This window comes from Microtus ochrogaster, chromosome 4 (genome assembly GCF_000317375.1).
Source record: "Microtus ochrogaster isolate Prairie Vole_2 chromosome 4, MicOch1.0, whole genome shotgun sequence".
Classification (NCBI taxonomy): Eukaryota; Metazoa; Chordata; class Mammalia; order Rodentia; family Cricetidae; genus Microtus; species Microtus ochrogaster.
Window position 1 is genome coordinate 50,904,916 of NC_022011.1, and position 24,104 is coordinate 50,929,019.

A 24,104-nucleotide genomic window follows, 5' to 3' on the forward strand; every position below is an offset into this window, starting at 1 on the left:
TGAAGGCCCTGAGGTTCCCGTGTCTGAATACACAAGCACACCTACTGCAGCTGTGCTCGTGAAGGCCCTGAACCCCCGTTCCTCGCCCTGCAGAGGTCGAGTACTCCACGGTAACTACGCGCATCGTGTCTCAGATCAAGACCAAGGGGGCCCTGGGTGTCAGCTTCACCTTTTTCGGCACCTCCTTCCTCTTCATCACATCTCACTTCACCTGTAAGTGTTTGCAAGGCAGTCATGTGGTCCTGATGCTGGCCTCGGAGCAGCTTCCCCTCCTCACAGGCCGCTGTGAGGTCATGGTGGGCACTGCCTCAGGGCCTGACACTCAGGACATTTGCTTCTGTCAACCACAGTCCTCCAAGGCAGAGCACTGCAGCAGGCCACTGGGTGGTAGTGGGGGACAGTCCGGGTGTGGGGCAGTCTTCCGGGCAGGTTTTTCACAGAAGCTCAAGTGTCTACTCTGTTGGCCTCATAGCTGGAGATGGGAAGGTAGCTGAGCGGCTGCTGGACTACAGCAGAACCATCCAAGCCCTAGCCCTGCCCCGGAATGTGCCAGACACGAATCCCTACCGCTCCAGTGCAGGTGAGGGTTGTAGCAGCACAAGGCCCTCTGCACATGACTGTTTCTGTCCCTTGGCCCCTGGCAGCTTAGCCGAAACCACTGGAGGACTTTTGAGAATCATGAAGTCCTCACTACTGAAACAGCTACTAGGTTTGCACCTGGGCAGATGGGAGACCACAAGGTCCAGTGGCTTGCCCAGGGCCATCACTGTCCACAAGTTCTCACCGCTGAGCACTTCCTGGCCCTCGCTGAGCTGTGAGCTGATAGGCTGTGGCTAGCCTGCTGCATGCATCAAGGCTGTCCCTTGCATCTGGACTACACAGATGTCTTCCCAGTCCTCTGCAGCTTGACTGTTGACCTTGGCTGTTCCCCTCACTAGCCTCTTCCTGGGGAGCTGTGGGGAAGGGGACCCACACAAAGGAGGACTTCCCGCTTGGCCTACAGCTCATCCACCTGTCAGCAGGCCATAGCAGGTGAGGGGAGGCCAGAACCAATGTATTCTCCCACATGTGCCCAGGGGATGTCACTACCCGCTTTGACGAGGTGTTCTGGTTTGGGGACTTCAACTTCCGCCTGAGTGGTGGACGAGTGGCTGTGGAGGCCTTCCTGAAGCAGGAACCAGAGGTGGATGTGCTGGCACTCCTGCAACACGACCAGCTCACCCGGGAGATGAAGAAAGGTGAGTGGCCTGGGGAGCAGCTCTTTGGGTGTGGCAGGCCCTCCCTGAACTCTCCCGTGTTACAGGGTCCATCTTCAGGGGCTTCGAGGAGGCAGAAATCCACTTCCTCCCATCCTACAAGTTTGACATTGGGAAGGACACCTACGACAGCACCTCTAAGCAGAGGACACCTTCCTACACGGTATGTAACTTCAGCCTCAGGATTCCTGCCAGCAGTAGCTCATGTCAAATGGTGTGGGACTAGCAGCCAGCCAGCTTAGCCAGCCTAAAACTCAGCTCCGGGCCTGAGGCCAGTGACTGCATGCTCATAGCTTACTGGGGGTGGAGGAGAGTTTCTGAGTGCATTACAGGGCTAAGCAAGCCATCCCTGATTCACACCTGGGTTCATCTGCCTGGTACTAGGAAGGGACAAGGGAGACACATGCACCCTGCCTGGCTTTTCCACCAGACCACGATAGCACCTGGTGGGACCACAGGACATCCTTGAGGCAAGGCAGGTCCCCACTGCTCTCAGAGGGCTAGAAGGGAACAGATGCCATCCACACAAGTCTTTACATTCCTAACAGTGAGAGGTCCAGGTTCAGTGGGGAGGGCTGCAGGCCCCTTGCTGCAGAGGCATCTGCAGCAGAATGACACAGTCTCTGCTCCTGCTTCGCCATCTCTTCTGAAGGACCGGGTCTTATACAAAAGCCGCCACAAGGGTGACATCTGTCCCATCAAGTATTCCTCTTGCCCTGGGATCAAGACTTCAGACCACCGTCCTGTGTATGGCCTGTTCCGGGTAAAAGTGAGGCCAGGGAGAGACAAGTAAGTCCCTGCTCACCCTCAGAGTTGGCTGGGCTCTGGGAGCCCTTACCAGTTTTGGATGGGATGACCTTTTTTGGGAGGGGTGACAGGCTTAGATGTAGAAGAGCAGGTCACTGTTTCATGTTGTAACATAGCGGACAGACCGGGTGCCAACAAACCCCTAGGTTAACATGAAGTTGCTTTCATCCGAGCCTAGGTCCTAGCAGTTCTCAGGGTTTCCCTGTAACCTTCAGGTTGTTAACCTTTGGGGTTCCATGAACCAGCATCTTGTTCTATGACCTCAGGTCCCCGAGGTTGAGCAAGCTCCTGGAGCAGTATCCCACACACAGGATTGTGGTTGGGGCTAGGGCGGCCTAGATGGGATGGATGAACCATAACCTTATAAGCACAAAGTAGTCCGCCTATATGGGGCTCAGCAGGTGTACGGCTGGATGAAGTTTAAGCCAGTTCTTCTAACGGGTCTTTCTTCCACAGCATCCCATTAGCCGCTGGCAAGTTTGACCGAGAACTGTACTTGATAGGAATTAAAAGACGGATTTCAAAAGAACTTCAGAAACAGCAGACAATGAAAAATCAGAGCTCTAGTGCTGTCTGCACTGTGTCTTGAAGTCACAAGTACTGGCCACTGCAGCTCAGGGACCAAGGCCACTGGAGAGAGATTGGGCTTGTGCTTGGGTGTCTCCTGCCACGTTGGGGTCGGTCTAATAAACCATGGCTAGGGGCTCTCCTGCTCTCACTACAGACCCCACCCCTCAGGACAGCAGTGGGCTGGTCAGGCCATGCTTATGTTGGGGCAGGCCTGCTGTTTACGCCATGTTCCTACAGGCACATGGCAGGGATTTGTTCTGAGCAGGGCTTATACCACCAAGCAGCAGCCGCACACAAAAACTGTAGACAGTGAGGCTTGCCCTAAGCAGCCCTCCCCCCGCCCCACAGGAACGGCCAACTTCCTGCCATGGGGCACTGCAGCATCTTAACCCTCTTTGTTCCTGTTCTCACGCCAGCCCCTTTCTCTTCTGAGGAGGGATCAGGCAACCTCTGAAAGCTTAGGTAACCAATGGTCCTAAAACCTGCCAAGGCCTAGAATTCAGAGACCAAAGCCAGTCACTTCTGGAACATATCCAGCAGACATTTTGGCAGGCTTTGGGTTCTACATCCTGGCTCCATGCTCCCGACCTCCAGTTGAAAGGGGCCTCTCCTCTCCACAGCTGTTATTAGCTCATGGTTTTAGAAGCTTCAGACCATTGCTTTTGTGCTGCTAGCCCAGAATGGCATTAGAAGTGGTGTCACAGGCAGCGCCTTGGTGGGCTCCACTCCTTGAAGGCGGCTTAGAACTCATCATAGCCCTCAGTCTCGCCCCATCTGAGACATAGCCTTGAATGTACAGACACCTAGGGGCATCCACTCTAGTCTTCTAAATAATTTATTTTTCCATATTTATATTTTTAAATAAATGCATATATTTAATCGTGAGCTCTTTTTGGCCAAAGACTGAACCTTTGAAGAAGCAGTCTGCCATGCATCCCAGGGCCTCAGGACAACCCCAGGTTTTTAAAGGGCAACAGAAGTCAAAAAGCAACATTTTTTTTTTTTTTACTTAAAAAACAGGGTTTCTGTTTAATAGCTCTGGCTGTCCTGGGACTCACTTTGTAGACCAGGCTGGTCTCAAACTTGGAGATCTGCCTGCCTCAGAATCTCGAGTGCCAGGGTTAAATGTGTGTGCTATGACCTCCCAGCAAAGGCAACAATTTTAGTCGTACCTGTCACCTGCTACTCAGCCCCATCCCAGGTCCTTCTGCTAGGTGTTGTCCCTGCTCATGGCCAGAAGTGGCAATGGCTGGGAAAAGTGACCACTTGGGACTCCAGTGAATCACAGTAAAACATGCTAACAAATGAGATAAAACTTGCCAACATCACCTTCTAGAATGTGGGATGTCAGCAAAGCCAGGCCTTTTTGCTTCAATAAACCACTCAAATGTATGTGGAAAGTGTCAGAATGTCAAATCAGCGAGCTGCAAATTCCCATTGAGATTTATGGTAATGAAGCTCAGAATGTTGCCATGTCCGTCTGTCCCCAACCTCCCACAGGCTAGCTTTCTGCCTCAGCTGCTTCCACTATTGCTGATTTGAGTAAGGTTTGGTGCTTTTTTTCTTTCTTACTTTGGGGGTGGGGGGGCAGCATTCAAGGCAAAGCTTCTCTGGGTACACTTGACTGCCCTGGAACTCACTCTGTAGACCAGGCTGACTCTTAACTCACAGAGATCTCTCTGCCTCTGTCTCCTGCTAGGATTAAAGGTGTGTACCACCACCGCCTTTGATGCTTTTTTGTGGACATTCTCTGGCCCTTTAAAAGGACTGAGGTAATCCTGAACATCCCAGGTTTGACCTGAGATGAACAACATCAAGTCTTGGGACGGGGGCAAAGTGCAGTGATGACCATTTACATTTGGACAGCCATTAGTTTACCCAGGGAATGTCAGTTAAACATTGAAGCCAGTGCAGATGAGGTGGGAAACTAGAAATGGGGCTTTGTTAACAACTGGGAGGCTCAACTGGCATGGTGACTCCTATTTGGATTCCCAGGATAATGGAGGCCAGCTTGGTGTCTACATACTGAGGTCCAGGCCAGTCAGGACTCTCTGTGAGGTCCTAGTTAAAGGAAGAAGAGTGAGTATGGCAGCACCCATGATCCTAATTCTTGGGAGACCCTGTACGCTTTAGGTTGCAATGCTTTATCTCTGATCCGACCTCAAGCCTGCGCCCTACTCCCCAGCCTTCCTGGTTTTAGAATCTCTAGTGGCCAGACGGGCACTCCTTAATAAAGAACACTTGTTAGATGGCGGAGAAGCCACTTGTGCTAGACACAGGTGCAGTGGCGACAGTAACTTTCATTCAGGCTTTCCAAGTCTCACTGTTGGCAGTGCTCACAGAGCCAGCCATCCTTATACAGTGTCCACACCAACAATAACATGCACAGAAGCACTCCGCAGCCTGCCCTCAAGGGCCCCGCAGGGACTCTACCGGAAGAGTCGGTATGTCCTGGGCAGGCGCCCATCTCTGCTGGACAACGCTGCCTGGATGTGCTCATAGGTGGGTAGGTCAGTCAAATCACCCAGGGCAGCCACAGCAGGCTTCCCACGGAGCATCTTGGAAGCAACTCTCTTGATATCTTCTGGCTTCACATTGCCTAAAACAGAGAGCAAGAGACAGTGAAGAAAACAGCAGAGTCTCCATCTTTATCCCTGACTATGTGTGTATTCCACTCACAAAGGCAGGCTGAGGAGCCCTGACCTACACCATCTCCACAATTGGGGGTGGAGGTGGGCACTGCCGAGGGATCCAGAAACTCAGCTACAGCTGGACCGACCAGGAGTGAGTCAGAGCAAAGTCAGAATAAATTTCCTTTAGGTGGGGAACTACAGTGGCTTAAAACTTTTCTAGCTGAGTGCTGTGCACCTGTCATCCCAGCACGCAGGAGGGAAAGGCAAGAGGGTCAGGACTGGCATCAGCCCAGGCTTCATTAAGACCCTGTCTCAAATCCCTGTGCAGCAGAAGAAACACTACTTCAAACACACAAAGGTGGCCAGGCAGGGTAAGGCATGCTCAGGCCAAGCTGAATAACCCAGAGTTTGAGGTCAATCTGAGATGTGAGTCTGTAAGATTTAAAAAAAACAATCTAACAAGGGAGGGCATAGCCACCCCAAGAGGAGTCTCATGTTTAGACAGAATGGGTTGTCCTAAGTCCACTTTATTTTCCAGACCACATCCTCAAGTGCTACATTGTCAGCAGCCATGCACACACAGCCTGGCCTTCAAAGGGGTCCCAGCAATCCATCCTCCAGAACCACAACCAGGTCAGCTCATTTTTTAGAGAAGATGAGGCCCCTCATGAGGGCAGGACAGGCACCTGTCCCACACCATGAGGACTCCAAGCCCAGGCAGATTGTTTGAGGTGTCTTCGGGACAGGTGCCCCTACCTACAGTTCTGTACCAAGCTTCACACCCAATTCCAGAAGACTGCAGACATGAGACACACTGCCAGAGCCACAGGGCAGAGCCTGCAATGAGCAGTGCCCAGCCCAGGACACTGCTCCATCACGAGCACCACCTAGTTCCCAGGGCTGAGGAGCCTAGCTGGTCCAGGATGGAGCTCAGAACAGAATCTGAGTTCTACCCAGGTCTTTCCTGCCACATTGCTGGGGAAGGCAGAGCTTGTGCTGTGGCCGACAGTGGACCCATCTGCCTATCTGCTCCAGGGCAGTCTTAAATAGCCCAACCCAGGCTTTTGTATACTCACGAATAAGTGCGCATAGCTCATGGGGCAACTTTCTTGAATGTGTAGCCAACACCTGTCTCCCCACATCCTCGAAGATCACAGGCCTGGACTCCAGGTTCATCATGAGCATCGACATCAGCTGCGTCTTGGCCCGCTCTAGCTCCACCTGAGGGCCAGACACCACCAGTCACCTACAGCTGGTTCATGCTGGCAAAGGGCTTGACCAGAACATGTCCCAGTAAAACGGTTCCATGTACCCAAAGACGGGCAGAGTGGAGATGCTGTTCCCAGTCTGGTTTCCAGTCTGGTACACCTCCTGAGTATTGGAGGAACTGTCCTGGGAAGACCTTCAGTACACCCGAGACAGACACATGCCCAGTCTCTGGAACCACAGGAAAGCAGTATGCAATGGGGAAGCCACACTCAGCTACACAGGAAACCAGAGGATATTGATGAAACAAAGACTCTGGCTGCTCAGAATCCGGAGCACAGGACCCAGGCCACTAGCCCTTAGAGCTACTGAAGAGACAGTAGAATAACAGCCGAGCCTCTGGCCAAGGGTGTACTTCAAATGTGGCGCCAAAGAATCAGGACCACAAGGGGACAGACCGAGCTGAGTATGTCTGCCCTCACCTGGGGGGTGGAACCCAGGGCCTTGAGCACACCTAGCAAGCTCTCTACCACGGAGCCATACCCCCAGACTTTGATTTGTTTTATATATTAGCTTAGGCTGGCCTTGAGTTCAGGACCCCCTGCCTCCACTTCCTGAGAGCTGGGGTCGCAGGTATGTATTTGCTTTACCTCGCTGTGCCATGCTTTTGATTTTTAAGGAATTTTAATTTTTCAATAATGCTGCCTTTTTTCCTTAAAAAGACAGTATATGGCATGTGATCACTGAAGAAAACGTGCATCATGCAGAAAGGGAAGGCAGAGTACACGCTCCAGCAAATCTACTGTACCAGTGCTCTGCAAACCCGTAACACCCGGAAATGTGCTAAACTTCCAGATATCAAGATACCAAAAACCAAAGCCAGGCATGGCTGCCCACATCTTTAATCCCAGCACTCTGGAGACAGAGGCAAGTAGATTTCTGAGTTCGAGGCCAGCCTAGTCTACAGAGCAAGTTCCAGGACAGCCAGGACTACACAGAGAAACCCTGTCTCAAAAGAAAAACCTTGGGTTCCAACATAAAACGGAGCCAAAGAAAGGTCTAGAAAAGGCCCCACGTTATTGCTCATATTGTACACTGCTACATTAACTCATGGCCAGACTATAAGAACTACTGAGAGGGACAGAGTGTTCTTAGGATAGAGCTCAGGAGACTGACTCCATAGTAGAATGGCCAGCCTGTGGCTCCTGCAGGTGTGTGAGTTAAGTGGCTCCCAGTGCAAGGGATGCTCCAGGCCTCACCAAATCCACTGTTCTGCCCATCAGGATAAACTCCTTTGTGATGATTTCCACCATTTCTCGAACCTGTTAAAGGAGCATGAGACAAGGGTGAGCTGGAGCAGGGCCTGCTGACTTACTCCTGCCGCCACACCTAGAGCTGCGCTACTGCTCTGGAGTGTAGACTGCAGTGGGACGAGAGCAGAGGGCTGAGAGCTGCACAGGCACGAGTGCTGCCTTTACCTGTCTTGGGTCTGCGCTGGCATGAATGCACAGGAGGCCTGTGTCTTCATAGCTGTGGTGGTAGGAGGTTGCATTGTACATCCAGTGGTGCCTGTTGGGGATATATTGTGTCCGGGTGACGGCGGCAGGATGGCTGGAAGGTGTCAGCACAGTCCATGCATGAGCAGCAGTAGCCCAGCGGTACCTACCGATTGAGCACGTTGAGGTAGAGCCTGGAGAACATGCCTTTGCCAGGCCCTCCAGCAGAGAAGGAACCCCCTCCTCCCATCATCATATTCAGCACAGCAAAGGGGATGAAGTCCTCCTCCTGTGGAATGTAGAGTCACAGCAGTCAGTCACAGTGGCATGGCTCTACTGATGCACCTGGATCATACCTGGACTCACCAGGAAGGAACAGCTCTCTAGTCCCACCATGATGTGTGTGAGCTCAGGAATTGGAGTTGGACCAAGGCTGACATTGGACATGTCTCTCTCCACCTGTAACCAAGCAGACACGTGTCAGCAAGACCAGCAAACCTTCCACTAAGCAAACAGACACCAGGTGACCTCAGCCCTGTCAACTCTGGCCTTGAACAAGGGATGTCCTCATGCTGTCAGTGCTGGACAGCACACTAAGGGGAATCATACACACACACATCCATCAAAGCACATATCCAGAGAATACATGGCACGAGCCCTGCCCGCCTTCCTGCTGAGTTACCTTGACAATCCCCCCAGTGTACTGTGCCACTGATCTGTCAACATCCACAGCTCCAGGAGCTCCCCAGGCAGGCTGAACTCCCAGGAGGTACTTTCTGGCACATTCTACCAGGTGCTCATGCTCCACTCCCACTCCAGCAAGCACCATGCGGTCGGGGGTGTAATAGTTCTTCAGGTAGGAATGCAGCACTTCTCGATCAATCTTCGCTATGTTTTCTGCAGGGCAAAACCGGTGCAGGCCCACTGTGTTCTCCCTAAAAGCAGCCTGCAGCAGGGAAAAGGAGAATAAACAAAAGTAAGAAAGAAAACTTCAGGTCCCCTGAGGCAGGACTCCCCAACATGGTCTACTGCCCCATCTGTGACAAAAAAAAAGCTGGGCATTATCTACGGTTTGCCCTCTTTTTTGAGAGGTGGCACATGTCTACCTTAGCACTCACTAAACCTGATCAGTATAGCAGCTGTCTCAGAATACTAAGGAGCTAAGCCTGTTCTATAAGCCTCGCCACCTGCAAGGCCAACAGCAGGGAGAGGCACATGCGGACTCCTATTTTACTTCATGAATCATCTCGGTGAGCAGTGGCTCTGGGTCAGGTCTCATGTTCAGGTCCTCAAGTTCAAACTGGACAGCCATCCTCGTCATCTCAATTTCTTCATCTGCAATAATCCAAACAAAGGTTTGGTCTGAACCAACAAGGCAGAAGGTAGCACTAAGCCTGAGCAGCTGAGCCTGGTAGGTGCTATAATCAGTTCTTAGGGGAAGCCTCAGAGCACCTGCGTTAAAAGGGAGCGTTTAGGAGCGTGCAGATGAATAGTAGAGACCCCGGTCTCTTGTTCTGTTCTGAAGTCCCTTGGACTTGCTCCAAGCTCAGCTGCCTCACCTGCTGTCTGTTCCAAAACACACACCTGGGGTGACACAAGGTGGATGTGATGGCACTTAGGAAACAGACAACAACTGAGTCAGGCTCCATGACATGAGGCCAGGCTGCTGTGAAACTCAGCAAAGGGTAGCTGCTACGGACCAGCAGCTGTTCCCTCTGGGATCCTAACAGGAATCTCTAGGTCCAACCATTCGCAAGGCCAGGGAACAATGGAGACCATGCCAGGGAAACTTGTGTAGGCATGGATGACAATAGGTATTTACACACAGGATGAAAGGCATTCTGAAACAGAATTTCAGCAAACCCTTTAGTGTTTTTAGAGAGATGCGCCCTCTAACCACCCAGTCACAAAGCCACACCTGTCAGGCAGGGGTGCAGAACCACGTCAGCCAACAGGCCCACCACAGTGTCCAAGCCTTTGCTGTCTGCAGACACAGCATACATGGTGGTGTCTCTGGAAGGAAATAAGCCACAATGGAAGGTGCTAGGTTTAGATCAGAGAAACCACCAATGCCCACAGTGAGGCTTTTCAAAGATACAACAGACCAGATAGAGTTGACTCCCCTCTCTCCATAGACGAAGTCTCTCCAGCTAAATAACTAGCTGGTAGAGCTAGACTACCTCCACATGGAAAGATGCCCAGCTTCAGACAGCTGTCAGGGCCTGCTTGTCTAGTTTAGCATCCCTCACAGGTCAAGGCCTGGACAAGTTCCCAGGATGGCAGGGAAGGAAGAAACAAGCACGCTATGCTCTCTGTCCCCCGCACTCCATCAGGCCGGCTGCTAATCTCTACAGCCTCTCTGATTCAAGGGGCTCCCAGAGTATGGCCAAGGATGAAGAGGACAGCTCCACATGGACACACAATACCTTGAGGTCTGGCAGTCACAGATACCGCCATGTTTTTCCAGGGTAAGCAGAATTTCATCTTTGCTGTCAAATCGAGCAGTAGACTACAAAAATAAGAAAAGCTTAAGTAAGCAATCCAAAACCCAGGAAATACTAAGGAAAGTTTACTTTTGCTTTCAAACACACAAACGATTTAGCATCAATAGAACCATTAACTAATATAAGTTCTAAATAGAGAAAAAAATTAAAAGCATAAAAATTACAAATTAGAAACTGACCGAAAATGCCAATTTTTCCAAAAAATGGGCAATTCCACTAAGATACTTCGCTTCATATCGTGATCCTGAATTAATAAGAACTGGTAATAAGAAGAAAATTGAAGGGTTATATCAGATAGTCAAAACATATTTAATCAACAGAAAGCTTTCAAAACCATGGTTGTAACTTGGCCAGTCATTACTACATGGGGGCAATGAACACGTCTGCTATCCTAGGTGATGGTCTTACACTTACACACACACACGTTAATGTACATCTATACATGATAGAAACTTCTAAAATTACAGAAAAGTAAAATGGGGGGGAGAGGAATACCCTACACACCACCTCCAAACATGCCATCATTCACATCTTGGATAAGCTTTCAAGATTAACAAGATTCCCCTGTGAGTAGTCCATGATGGACATGCTAATTGCAGCTGTCAAACCAAGAGCCCACCTTGAACAGGCCAACAGAACTTACTTCCTACGGTACAGAATTGTCCAAACTTATTTTGAGATGCCACACGAAGCCCATTGTCCAGCGTGGTAATTTTGGTTTCAAACTTTTCCTGTCCATCAACTGTAGCAAAGACAGGCTTGGGCACTCCAGGTAAGGGAGAAGAGAGGGGGATGTTGGGGTATGGGGCGCCACTGCTGAACTGTCTGTGTGCAGGAGGTCCAAACCTACAACAGAGCAAGCAGCCAGTTACATGCACTAGTGGTGACCACTCATGTGCACCACATGTGTGTGCATGCGAAGTCTTCAGTGGAATTTATTCCATGGGCCTCAACAGAATGTGTAAAGCAATAGAGACCCAGGTTCTGCCATAGGATCTCAGGTACGCTATTTCAAGACTTTGGATCCTTTTTTAACAGAAAAATATTTATTCTTATTTTATGCGTTTGAGTGTTTGCCTGCACGTATGTATGTGCATCACGTGCATGCCTGGTGTCCAAGGAGGTCAGAAGAGAGCGCTGGGTCCCCTGAAGTGGCAATATGAATGCTGTTAGCCACCATGTGGGTGCCGGGAACCAAACCCGGAGGAAGCAATCAATGATTAGCTGCTGAGCCGCCTCTCCAGCCCCAGATCTTTGAGTCTTCATTGCCCATTCTGGACAGCAGGCTGTGTGAGAAACCATTTGCCACATATAAGGCCCAGGGCGAGCCCTGTCCTTCGGAGCTCTGTCTTGGGGTCTGGAAGACCCCAGCCGGCAGACTCCCAACCCCTCCAAACAGCTTCCAGTACCGGGCTCATTCTTCAGGCCCAACGCTCAGAGCTCTGCTCCAGGGCCCGTACTCCTTTTCAGTTCTCTAGGGTGCCTGACCCCCCGAGTTCCCACTTCTTCGCGCCGGGTCACGCCTCGGCTTACCTGGGCCGCGCGCACCGAGCCGCAGAGCCCCGAAGCAGCCGCGCAGCCGCCCATACAGCCGTCGCCATCGCGCCGCTGCGCTTCTGCGGTCACTTCCGCTTCCTGCCCCGCCCCGCGGCGTTCGGTGCTGGCTTCCGGCCGGCCGTGCCGGGTCGGGCATAAGCTGGCAGTGGCGCGGAGGGCCATGGGGTCGCGGCCGGGTTAGGGCGCGGCGATGTCGGGCTACGCGCGGCGGCCGGGCGCGCCCCCACTATCGAGGACGCGGAGCCTCGTGGTTCCTGACGGTGAGCGGCGCGCTACTGGGGCCGGGCCGGGGGGCGCGGGCGGAGGCGGCCCGCGGTGAAGCCGCTCTCGTTGTCACTTACAGCTCCTGCGTTCTATGAGCGCCGGTCTTGTCTCCCCCAGCTAGACTGTGAGCGCCCCCATGGCGGGGACCTGCACCCCCACCTCTTCGGCTTTCGGCCGACGTTTATGTGCTATGTGCCCAGCCCGGTGCTGGCTCCGGTAGGAGACACAGGTGAGAGTCGGGGCGCCGACCGCAGTGCGGAGCCGGGCAGCGCGGGGAGCCCTCCCCACAGCCCGCCCCAAGGCAGGAAGGTCAGTGTCCGGTGGAGTTCGGAGACCACTTCAGCCCACCGGACTGGGAGAGGCCAGGGGCTGGACCTAGTGAGCGCGCAGGAGTGTGTAGTGTACTGCTCCCCGCTTTAGGAGACGTCCTCCTATTCCCAGACCAGTCAGTGGGAATCAGGCGGTCTGCGGTCTTCACCTCCCTGGACAAATGCTGCAGTCATAAGGCTTGCTGTGATTACGGTGAGCTGACAATGTCTCTTTGCAGATTTTGGCTATGGAAAGGGGAAATGTACTAAGCAAAGTCCGACGGGAGCCCATGAGACGCGCTTTGGAGGTAGAGTAGCTCAGTGATTCTTCTTGTCCTCTTCCTCAGACACGATGCCAGGCAGTGCTCTGGCCGTGAACAGTCAGAATGACAGGGTTTAGTGGGTGTGCCTGGAGCCCAAAAGAGCAGTGAAGATAGAAACCGAAGGATTGGAGACCAGGTGTGAGGGCAAAATGACCTAAGATGTCAAGAGGTGCCTGGGAGGTGGAGAGTATCATCAAAGGGACACGAGTCACAGGAGCCCACTTTACAGGGGCTGGCACCTGGAAGAGACAGACCCACATAAGTAACTGGAGTGTGGTAGGTGTGGAAGGAGGTAGAGGCTGGTCAACTAGGTAATCCGGAGAAAAGGTCAGAAGAAGGGATGACATGGAGCAGTTCTGGGCACTGTGGCATCGCTGGAGCTGTGACGCTCCTACAGGAGTACCCTTTAGCCCAAACTGAGCGTGTGGAGTGAAGTCAGCCTTAACCGTCTGGAAGATTCCCTGGGCAGCTTCAGTGTTAGACCAGTTGCCTGAATGTGTGCGGGACCCTGGATTTGGTCTTTGGCACAGCATTTTTTTTTTAAGGTAACAAGGGATATCTGGGGGAGACCCAAGTTCTCCACTCGCTTTGGGCCTCTTTTTTGTTCTGTGGCATTCTTTGAGTCCCAGTTGAAATACGATGGTAACATAACATGTGGTTGGATCCTTTAACAGTCATTGTGGTGTCCATTATTTCAGGTGACAAACTTGAAGACCTTGAAGAAGCCAATCCGTTTTCCTTTAAAGAGTTTCTGAAAACCAAGAACCTCAGCCTGTCAAAAGAAGACAAGACCAACAGTCGAGTTTACCCGAAGGTACATCTGGGAAGCTGTCGGTGGCTGCCTTAGACAGCGTCTCTTCTAACGCACAGCTTTGGAGACAGACGTTTGAGTGTGGGGAACAAAGCAGGACAGCTGATGGAGAAGCGGGGGGAGCAGCTGCTTGGCCCCTTTGGTAGATGAACTAGGCCTTCTTTGTGCAAGCTGAGCAGAAAGAAGGCCGAGCATTGGCTCGCAGGTCTCAGTGTTTGTCTCCACTGTTTTTAGGAAGCCTCGAGGCACCCCTTGGGACTAGACCACAGCTCCCCTGCCTCCCAGCCCGTGGGGTATGGCCTGGAATATCAGCAGCCGTTTTTTCAAGACCCAACGAGAGCCAGCAACCTGGAGGAGGAGGAGGAAGATGGATGGAATGGCACCTACTTGCCGTCCGCCGTGGAACAGACTCATTCCTCTAGGGCCACAGAGAATTCCTCGCCCTGTGGCACCTACCTGTCCTTTTTTTCCAACGCATCAGAGCTGGCAGGTCCTGACTCTTTGCCCCCATGGACACTGAGTGACACCGACTCAAGGATCTCACCAACATCTCCAGCTGGGAGTCCTAATGCAGACTTTACAGCTCTCGGAGAGTCGCTGGGAGACAGACACCTGCGGACGCTGCAGATAAGCTATGAAGCGGTGAGTGAGGGCTAGGTGGCACCAGACATAGCTGGGCAGTGTTCTAGAGGAAGAGCTGCGGTCCTCCGCTTCTTGGGCAGCCTGGGCTTAATGCCAGAGACAAGACAATTGGTCATGTAGTATCCTGCTGTAGAATTTCCCCTAGAGAGGGGCCTAGAGATATAGTTCCGTAGTAGTATTTTTTCCAACACTTGAGAGGTCCTGGGTCCTGAAAACTAAGAGAGAAAATGGGAGTTCTCCGTGGAGCACTCTTCCCCTTGGTTGGCTCTGACTGTGCTGTTAGTGTAGCAGACTGAGAGGTACTGTGGTGAGTGGAGTCGGGCAAGCATAAGCTAGAGTAAATGAATGGAAATGTTGGCCTGAGGACATCCTGCTGAGTGTCCTACGTGAAGGAAGGTTTTATTTTTTTTTTGGTTTTTCGAGACAGGGTTTCTCTGTGGCTTTGGAGCCTGTCCTGGAACTAGCTCTGTAGACCAGGCTGGTCTCGAACTCACAGAGATCCGCCTGCCTCTGCCTCCCGAGTGCTGGGATTAAAGGCGTGCGCCACCACCGCCCGGCATGAAGGAAGGTTTTAAAACCAGTCACCTGGAGACATTCAAGTCTGTTGGTACAGTCATCTAAGGGACGGTGGTTCCATTGACCTAGGGTGTATTAAGTTCTGGGGCTGGGTGTGGTAATGCACAGCTGTCCGTCCGACACTTGGAAAGTGAGGGCAGAAGGAACAAGAGGTCACGGCTATCCTTGGTCATGTAGGAACAAATTAGAGCACAACCTGGTTACAGGAGATGTTGCCTCAAAAAGATACTTCATGAGCAAGTGAGATGTGTCTCCACACTCAGCCCTGCCTCGAATGCATAAGGCTCTGAGTTCCACCTGCAGACTGACCAAAGAAAATGTTCTAGAACAGAAGTATGCTCCATAGTAGCAAGGGTGTCTAATGAGTTTGTTTTTTTTTTTTCTCTCTGCAGCTGAAAGATGAAAATTCTAAGCTCAGAAGAAAGCTAAGTGAGGTTCAGAGCTTCTCTGAAACTCAAACAGACATGTATGTAAACTTGTAGTTAGGCATCACCTTACAGACCTTCTCTACCATTCACAGAACTTGGTTCCAAGGGATGAGGTGCCTAGCTGCTTGTCTTCCATATCCCTTAAAGCAGCAAACACACGTCTCATGTTCTGTTTTAGTCTTTTTAAGCACCAGACACAAGTCAGCTGAACTTTGCCTTGGTTGGCAGAGCTTGAGGAAATAGTATTTGTGCCTTCCACTGGGAGTATGAAACAGCAGTGGCTGGAGGTCCTTGCCGCCTGTGGCTGCCTGAGGCAGCTGCTCCGTCCATGGGGCTAGTGGGTTTCTCCAGTTAATCAGTCTAAAGTGCTATTGGAAGCATCCTTGACAGTGGCCTGGAGAACTCAATTCAGTGTTTCCTTTACTGAGGGTGAGGACGCTTGAACGAAAGTTGGAAGCGAAGATGATCAAGGAGGAGAGTGACTTCCATGACCTGGAGTCAGTGGTCCAGCAAGTCGAACAGAACCTCGAACTGATGACCGTACGGAGGGGGCTCTGCTCTGGGGTAGTGGGCAGGGGACAAGAAGCTGCTGAGACGGCACTTGCTGCTGTTGCTAGAGTCCACAGCTGGACCCTGAGTCTCTCACCATGCTGAGTATGTGTTTTGTGGTAGGCCAGCATTCCCTGATACTATAAACAGGCTGTGTCTTTGAGTAGGTGGCCCCCAATGCTGTTGGTGAGCCGAGGTAGAGCCCAGGTCCTAAGGGATGGGTATCCATGGGCAGAGTGGCCAGGAAGGGAGGTTCTAGCTCACTGCTGTCTGTTGCTCTAAGTGTCCTATACTGATACAGCCTTAGTGATGTGTGTTGTGTTTATTTTGGGGGTCCACAGAAACGAGCTGTAAAAGCAGAAAATCATGTCTTGAAGCTGAAACAGGAAGTAAGTTTGCTCCAGGTAAGTGGAAAGAAGGATTTAACTGTTTGCTCCTTCCTTTGTAAAGTCCCAGAGATGTGAGTTCAGGGAAGAAACAAAATGTGCCCCAGGCATGGTGCTATTTGCTTATAATCCCAGCATTCAGGAGGCTGAGGCAAAAGAATAGTCAGACGTTTATGACCAGCATGGGCTACAGGGCAAGAAGCGTCGGTTGTGAGTAGATCAGGGCCAGGCTCAGCACCATGTGCAAGTCTGCCTCTTGGCTGTGATGCAGTTTGCCACTGGGTTGCTTGTGACGCTAATTCCTCACCCTCTTTGTAGACGCAGCTCTCCAACTTCAAGCGAGAGAATGAAGCCCTGCGGTCAGGCCAGGGTGCCAGCCTGGCAGTGGTGAAGCAGAACACCGATGTGGCCTTGCAGAACCTCCATGTTGTCATGAACAGTGCACATGCATCCATAAAGTGAGTCCCTGGATAGCCTGGCTCTACAGTCTGATTAGACCAGGAAAGGAAATGTGCTGAGTGGTCTGGCTAGCCTTCTAGCTCACACTATACGCAGTCAAGCACGGTTATTCTCTTCTTTTTGAGACAGGGTCTCACCACGTAGCTCTGACTGTTCTGGAACTACGTAGATCAGGCTGGCTTTGAACTCACAGAGATCCGCCTGCCTCTGCCCTGGCGTGCCAGGCCAGGATTAAAGGCGTGCACCACCATGCCTGGCTTGTTTTTTGAGACAAAGTCTCACTATATAGCCCTGGCTGCTCTGGAACTGTGTATAGACCAGGCTGGCCTCAGATTCACAGAGATCCCCTGCTTCTATCTCTCAAGTTATAGGATTAAAGGTAGACATTATCATGCCTAGTTTAGGATTTTGTTTTGTTTTGTTTTGCTTTTTCGAGCCAGGGTTTCTCTGTGTAGCCCTGACTGGCCTGGAACTCTGAAGACTAGGCTGACCCTCAAACTCAGATTCTCCTGCCTCTGCTTCCCAAGTGCTAAGATTAAAGGCGTGGGCCACCACCTGCCAGGCAGGATTTTTTTTTTTAATCTCTTTAAAAAAAAAACATTTATTTATTTATTTGTTTTGGTCTTTCAAGACAGGGTTTTCCCTGTGTAGCTTTGGAGCCTGTCCTGGACTTGCTTTGTAGACCATGCTGGTCTTGAACTCGCCTGCCTCTGCCTACCGAGTGCTGGATTAAAGGTGTACGGCACCACCACCTGGCCAAAATTTATTTTTATTTCATATACATTTGTGTTTTGCCTGCATGCATGTCTGTGTAAAGGTGTCAGATTCCCTGAAACTGGAGTTACTGTCATGTCAGTATTAGGAATTGAACCTTGATTCTATGGAAGAGCAGCCAGTGCTCCTAACCACTGAGCCATCTCTCCAGCCCCCAATTTTTATTTCTAATCTGTCCCAGAGAACCTCCTCACCTGGAAGATGTAGGTAGATGATACCACAGCTTGAATCTAGCTCTTTTCCCTACAGAGCCCACAGCTCTGAATAAAGGGGATGATGATGTAACTTCCCCCTTGTCCAGAAGACTGCCACAGTGAGCATACTGTGCACCGGTCAGTTGTTGGTGAGGCTGCACCCTGCCAAGCCTGTTGAAATGTTTTGTTTTTTTTTTTTTTTTTTTTTTTTTGGTTTTTCAAAACAGGGTTTCTCTGGCTTTGGAGCCTGTCCTGGAACTAGCTCTGTAGACCAGGTTGGTCTCGAACTCACAGAGATCCGCCTGCCTCTGCCTCCCGAGTGCTGGGATTAAAGGCGTGTGCCACCACCGCCCGGCTGAAATGTATTTTATTATCTGACATCCTTCACACGAGAGCATAGCAGTCCTGCTTGTGGTTCCCCTCATGACTAGGAATGTAACTCTCAGTGAATGCTGCCCACATCGAGAGCCCTGCACCACCACCTTGGCCTAGACAAAGACCAAAACTCAGAATCAGTTTCTACTGAACTGTCTGGTCTCCAGCCTGCCATCTGTACCTGTCATCTTCCCTGAGCTCTGCTGCTAGACCCAGGGTCACTGGCCAGTGCACAAGCATGTAGGCCTGAGGACAAGCACACAAAGTCCAGTATGCCAAACCTTAGTTGAGTGGAGGAACTTTCTCTCTGGGCTGGGACCCTTGCCTTTCTATCTGTTGCTGGCTGCTTATGCACAGCTGGAATAATGGCCCTGGTATCCATCTGTTTCAGGCAGCTGGTGTCTGGAGCAGAGACACTGAACCTTGTTGCTGAAATCCTTAAGTCCATCGACAGAATTACTGAAGTTAAAGATGAGACAGACTCTTGAGAACCACTAGCTGCCACCAGCTCGCACCACCTCTGCACCTGTGCCACCACGTCTTCCAAACGTGCCCCTAACTATGCAGTCTTCAGAAAAGCATTTCCTGGCCTAAGCAGTGTTGCTGGCCCCCTGCAGTGTGGGCTTCTCTCCAGCGCACTTACCTGGAAAGTCCCACTGTCGATAGACTCACAGATTTACTGGAAGGCATTTTTATAAAATCCAGCAGTTTTTAGAAACCACTAAAGCTGAAATCAGCACTTTCATAAGAAGCCTCTTCCACTATCCTCTTGAATTTACCTGTAGGATAAACTTGGGCTCAACCTCAATTTTGTTAAGCTGAACACTAAGTGAGCCCATGTGGAAGCGAGCAGCCTATACAGGGTTTCATGCCCCTTTTCTGTCACTTAGTACCTCACTAGCTGATGGTCGACGTGGCCTCCACAGGTTGGCTCCTGCAGTCAACCTCAGTAAGGCAGCACCAATTGATACTGCCCTCCCACCAGGACCATAGGACCAACCAAGGTCACAGATACTCCACATTCGTAAACTCACCGCTGGTGAGCCTTCACCCTTAGAAAGCCATCTGGGGCTGTCAGTTCTGATTCATGTTATATGTCAATGAGCCTTTTGCATAATGCAGTTCAGACTGAAACTTAAAAGACCCATACATACATCCTGGGGAGTCAGCACCAGGTCTCTGGGCTCTCTGATTGTTCAAGGACAAGCAAGGCATGATCGGCACCCTGTGCTATACTGAGGGGTAGGGGCTTGGGGACCATTTTCCTATAGATTTTTAAATTTTTTTCTTTTCCCCTCTTGTTGAGATCGACAGCTTTCTTGTCTTAAATAAATCCTGAAGCTCATTTGTACTGTCTTGTCATTCTGGCTTTGTCAGGGATTCATGCTTGAGAGCTACCCTGCTCTTTTAACCTCAATGTCTGCCTGCCCACTGTCAAGATCCCCAGGCTCTTGACCCTTGGGAGTCAGGGCACACAGCAAAAATCACTACATTGTCAGTATGATGGGTGAGCCACATCCTTGCTGCAATTTTGAGGCTGGGTGAATGGAAGCCTAACATCAGATCTTCAGATATCTTGAAACTACTGGGCCCTTTAACTCAGTTACAAAGAACCCCCATTGTTGTCAGTGACTCAGAGCAGACCCAAAGTGGAGGGACACATAGGGAGACTGGGCTAGTGCTCCCTTTGCCCGCAGAGTTGCCATCTGGAGCATTCCTTCAGCATGCCCCCACCACTGTGAGATGGGCCTGCACAGCTCTTTGTGCGCTTCCCTTGGTTTATGCGCCAACTGTCCGTGGAGCAAAGGCAAAAGGCTCTAAAGTTACAAGTACGATATTTGCCTGACAGTTTATACCAGACTTGCCCCACACCAACAGGTCCTTGTACAGGCAAGATTAAATACCAGGCACCTGCAGGTCTGCTTCAGAGCCCCAGACTCACCCTGACCAATCCCAACTCTGGGCCAGACTTTTTTTAGTTGAGACAGGATCTATATAGTCCAGGAATTTGTTGCGTAGACCAAGCTGGACTTGAACTCACAGAGATCTGCCTCCTAAGTGCTGACCATCTTGTGCCTCAAACCATTACCCTGCCCCTGCCACTACACGCATTATTAGACACGAGGAAGACCCCCAACTCCTCTATCCAGCCCTGTAGATTTGCTGGAGTCTAAGACAGGTCAGGCAAAATGTCCCTCAGTGAATGAATGTTCACTTCAGGCGGTCCCGGGTTGTGGGCTCCAAAGTCGCCAAATGTGGAACAGTACTTAGCTACCCCCTCACTGACCATTCACCCAAACCCACGACACCAAGAGACGAACCATGGAACTCCCAGGAAACTCCGAAGAAGTTGAGCTTCTCGCTAGGGCCCCGTCCCAGCATGCTCTGCGCCGTGCCCGGGGCGGGACTTCCGGTACGAGCCTGCTGAATTTCGGGGCCGCCAGAAGCGTGATGTGCGTGTGGTCGCCCGGGCGACGGAACAGGCTGTGGAGTGTGTGGAGCGGCCTAACAGGTGAGGACGGGCAGGCTGCAGCTAGCCGGCGTTGTGTCCCGGAGGGGCGGAGCAAGCAGCGTGGGGAATCCGAGGCCCTGTGTGGCCACTACCTTGCCGGAGCGGAAAGCCCGCATCTCGAGCCCTGCCGAGGTCCAGCAGCTGGTGAGACGCAGCAGGTTTGCACAGTGCTGCGCTTCGAGCCGCTGCTCTTCCCAGTTGTGCGCCGCAGCCCCAGGGATCAAGCGTGGCTAATCGAATCCAGCCACGAAGGGTGTCTGGGCCTTCAACTGCCTATCCCGGAATCGGGTTATGCCCTTAGAAGGGACAGGCAGAAAGGCGCCTCTGATGTCAGTGAAAGCTTGAACATGTGACCTTTTCTTCATTCACAGCGCGAGGGAGGTGGGAGATAGAATTTCTGTCTCCTCAAAACACACGTTGCCTTTTCTTTGGAGGTCAGGAGTCCAATGGCAATGGTTATTGCTGGGTCTGTAGATCTGGCTGCTTCTAACGAAACTTGGTTGAAGTAAGGCATCTAGTTCAGGAATGACATCGCTGAAGGGATTGCTTTGTTTTGATGCAATCAGGCAAAGCTGCTGCCAACACCTCGGTAGTAAAAAGTCAAGCCAGGAGCAGAATGTTTCTCTTCATTTCTGAATCTGAGTGTGAACTTGTGTTTGATTTTTTTTGTTTGTGACAGGATTTCACTAATAGCCTGAAACTCAAGAGATCCATCTGCCTGTTCTCCCAAAGGCTAGAATTAAAAATATGTGCAGCAGGGTGGTGGTGGTACAAGCCTTTAATCCCAGCACCTGGGAGACAGAGACAGGCGGATTTCTGAGGTCGAGGCCAGCCAGGGTTGCACAGGGAAGCCCTGTCTCCAAAAACAAAGAGGGGGAGCCGGGCGGTGGTGGCGCACGCCTTTAATCCCAGCACTCGGGAGGCAGAGGCAGGCGGATCTCTGTGAGTTCGAGACCAGCCTGGTCTACAGAGCTAATTCCAGGACAGGCTCCAAAGCCACAGAGAAACCCTGTCTCGAAAAACCAAAAAAAAAAAAAAAAAAACAAAGAGGGGGGGAAGTGCCACTACCTTCTTTGGTGTTTTGGTTGGTTGGTTTTTTTCAAACAAGGTTTCTTTGTGTTGCCCTGACTTTTCTTGAAACTCGTTCTGTAAATCAAACTAGCCTCGAACTCAGAGATCCACCTGCCTTTGCCTCCAGAGTGCTGGAACTTAAGGCCTGGGCCATTATACCCAACTTTCACATCCAGCTTTATCGTATTTGTTTATTTACTTATATGTATGGTGAGGTTGTCAGAGGAAAACCTAGAATGGGATCTCTCCATTATGTTTTCCTGGCATTGAACTCAGGTCATTAGGCATTCGTGGCAAGAACCTTTACCTGGAGAGCCATCTTACCCACCACACTTTTTTTTTTTTTTAAGATTTATTTATTTATTATATATACCATGTTCTGCCTGCATGTATGCCTGCAGGCCAGAAGAGGGCACCAGATCTCATTATGGATGATTGTGGGCCACAATGTGGTTGCCGGGAATTGAACTGGGGACCTTTGGAAGAGTAACAAGTACTCTTAACCACTGAGCCATCTCTCCAGCCCAAGCTTGTGTTTTCTGTAACAGTCTTTCACCCTTCCCTTCCCACTTTCCTCCTCTCTCAGATTTTGCTTAGTGTTCCCATGAGAACGCCTCCTTTGTGCTCAGTGTCAGGAGGCACTGTGAGCCAGATGCTGTTCTGATAAGCGAGGTCACAGCCCGAGCAAAGCCTTGCTCTGAAAGCTCGCCATTCAGCACTGTGTCGAGCAGGGCCACCTGCAGCTGTGGTTAGATCACAGCAACTGAACGTCTTTTGCTTTGCATTTTCTGCATTTGGTAACCAGCTCCCTCTGATTGGACACAAGGACACAGGGGCCAACAGGTGGACTGTGTTTTTACCTATGCTGATGGTAGCCACAAGAAAGGCAGGGCCAGTGTCAGGTGTTGATGACAGGTGTGAAAGTGTCACCTTGTAGGAACACTCAGGGCACCCCCAAGCTGATCTTGAGCCTAGGTCTCCATCTGGGTAGCCCATTGCCTGCTTCTGAACAGGCTCTTGCCATCTCCAGCAAGTTTGTGTCTGAAGGAGGGTGAGATCCAGGCACACTCAATTCTCACGTCTTATAATACTGTGAAGGCAGGCTGAAGCCATGGACATCGACGCGGAGAGAGAGAAAATAACGCAGGAGATTCAAGAACTCGAAAGGATTTTGTATCCTGGATCCTCCAGCACCCATTTGGAGGTCTCTGAATCCAGTCTCAGTTCAGACTCTGAAGCAGGTATGCCCATGTGTCTGGCATAGCATGGCATGGCCGGAGCACCTGTATGTACCCTTTAACTATGTTAGGCTGTGAACTGCTCTGTGGCCAGACTCTTGTTTTCTTGCCCAAACTGTCCTCTGCTTTTACCTCAAAAAGTTGCTTCCATTCCCTCAGTCTTTAGCTCTTGGGTCTGCATGTGTATCTGACCTGGAGCCTCTAGACAACAGTGGCATCCAGGAGGGAAGGGAGGGCCCAGAGTCCATCCTGTCAGCTTGAGTAATCTCCATGACCCAGACACCCAGGATTTCTTTCCTAAGCTTAGTGGCTAACGCTCCCATGGGAGCCTGTTGTAAGGGCTCGTCTGTCTGCAGCATGCTCCTGCTGCCTAGGCTCCCACTCTAACATGGTGTGCTTGTGTTTCTTATAGATTTCCTGCCCGATGAGGACTTGGGAACTGCTGCTGTCCCCGTCCTGGTAATTGTTGCTTACTTGGCTGGGCTGCTGGGGCTTATCTGCTGCTGGCTGCCTTCCAGACCAACCTGGAGGACTTGTTTGCACTCCTGCTGGTTTTCCTACAACTAACGCCCATTCATTGTGAAAATAAGGCATCACAGAGTGCTCGCTTCTTGTGCTAGTGATGGAATCCAGGGACTCATTCACACTAAGCTCACACCGTACCATGGAGATCATCCCTGAACACAAGCTATTAGCAAAGCTAAAGTTATCGGCAGAATTGAGCCCTCTAACAGGCTGCTAACTCTAACTGCTGGCTTTTGCTGCACTCACTCTAAAAACATCAGATGTAGGAGGCAGCAGCCCATGTGTCTGGCCCATTTCACAGCTTAGCCGCTGTACCTGTTTCCATCTAGACATTAGTCACCATAGAAGACTTAGAAAAGCACCTGGCAGAGATCGATTCATACCAAAATAACCATGTTTTGCTAACCATATTTTGATCGTTTAGGAATTTTGTTTGGAGAGGTTTTTTTTTTTAAGATTTATTTATTTATTATGTATACAACATTCTGCCTCGATGTATGCCCACACGCCAGAGGAGGGCGCCAGATCTCAGTACAGATGGTTGTAAGTCACCATGTGGTTGCTGGGAATTGAACTCAGGACCTCTGGAAGAGCAGCCAGTGCTCTTAACCTCTGAGCCATCTCTCCAGCCCCCTGGAGA

General features: G+C 51.1%; 4 protein-coding genes across 9 annotated transcripts in view; 3 read left to right on the top strand and 1 right to left on the bottom strand.

Moving 5' to 3' along the window:
* The window catches only part of Inpp5e (inositol polyphosphate-5-phosphatase E), a 12,573-nt gene extending 8,267 nt beyond the window's left edge, over positions 1-4,306 (top strand). Inside the window, exons 6-11 of the mRNA XM_005346246.3 lie at positions 94-213; positions 473-580; positions 1,077-1,238; positions 1,304-1,419; positions 1,909-2,045; positions 2,520-4,306. Of these exons, the coding sequence (XP_005346303.1) occupies positions 94-213; positions 473-580; positions 1,077-1,238; positions 1,304-1,419; positions 1,909-2,045; positions 2,520-2,652 (776 nt within the window). The 3' untranslated portion in view covers positions 2,653-4,306. The remainder of the gene's footprint in view (positions 1-93; positions 214-472; positions 581-1,076; positions 1,239-1,303; positions 1,420-1,908; positions 2,046-2,519) is intronic.
* Positions 4,307-4,882: 576 nt separating this feature from the next.
* Positions 4,883-12,073, bottom strand: Pmpca (peptidase, mitochondrial processing alpha subunit). 2 transcript variants are annotated; one of them, XM_005346244.3, is made up of 13 exons: positions 12,006-12,073; positions 11,116-11,318; positions 10,652-10,731; positions 10,395-10,477; positions 9,887-9,981; positions 9,203-9,303; positions 8,651-8,914; positions 8,335-8,427; positions 8,139-8,257; positions 7,951-8,041; positions 7,732-7,794; positions 6,343-6,487; positions 4,883-5,232 (listed from the first exon to the last, which is right to left on the bottom strand). In XM_005346244.3, exons 1-13 carry the CDS (start codon positions 12,071-12,073, stop codon positions 5,063-5,065), a joined length of 1,575 nt encoding a protein of 524 aa, XP_005346301.1. In that variant the 3' UTR covers positions 4,883-5,062. The 2 variants fall into 2 exon arrangements, with proteins under 2 accessions (XP_005346301.1, XP_013201342.1); XM_013345888.1 differs by lacking the exons at positions 11,116-11,318; positions 12,006-12,073 and having other exon boundaries at positions 9,887-9,979; positions 10,652-10,707.
* A 30-nt stretch (positions 12,074-12,103) lies between these two features.
* Entr1 (endosome associated trafficking regulator 1) lies at positions 12,104-19,463 on the top strand. 3 transcript variants are annotated; one of them, XM_005346247.2, is made up of 10 exons: positions 12,104-12,289; positions 12,373-12,522; positions 12,841-12,909; positions 13,623-13,738; positions 13,970-14,377; positions 15,346-15,419; positions 15,810-15,921; positions 16,272-16,334; positions 16,635-16,774; positions 18,510-19,463. In XM_005346247.2, exons 1-10 carry the CDS (start codon positions 12,220-12,222, stop codon positions 18,604-18,606), a joined length of 1,299 nt encoding a protein of 432 aa, XP_005346304.1. In that variant the 5' UTR covers positions 12,104-12,219; the 3' UTR covers positions 18,607-19,463. The 3 variants fall into 3 exon arrangements, with proteins under 3 accessions (XP_005346304.1, XP_005346306.1, XP_005346307.1); XM_005346249.2 differs by lacking the exon at positions 12,373-12,522 and having other exon boundaries at positions 12,108-12,289; XM_005346250.2 differs by lacking the exons at positions 12,373-12,522; positions 12,841-12,909 and having other exon boundaries at positions 12,220-12,289.
* A 1,106-nt stretch (positions 19,464-20,569) lies between these two features.
* The window catches only part of Snapc4 (small nuclear RNA activating complex polypeptide 4), a 21,208-nt gene continuing 17,673 nt past the window's right edge, over positions 20,570-24,104 (top strand). For 2 of the 3 annotated variants that reach the window (XM_013355165.2, XM_026778751.1), the window contains exons 1-3: positions 20,570-20,630; positions 22,800-22,942; positions 23,352-23,398. In XM_013355165.2, the coding sequence (XP_013210619.1) occupies positions 22,813-22,942; positions 23,352-23,398 (177 nt within the window). In that variant the 5' untranslated portion in view covers positions 20,570-20,630; positions 22,800-22,812. The remainder of the gene's footprint in view (positions 20,631-22,799; positions 22,943-23,351; positions 23,399-24,104) is intronic. The other variant, XM_026778750.1, reaches the window with a different exon arrangement.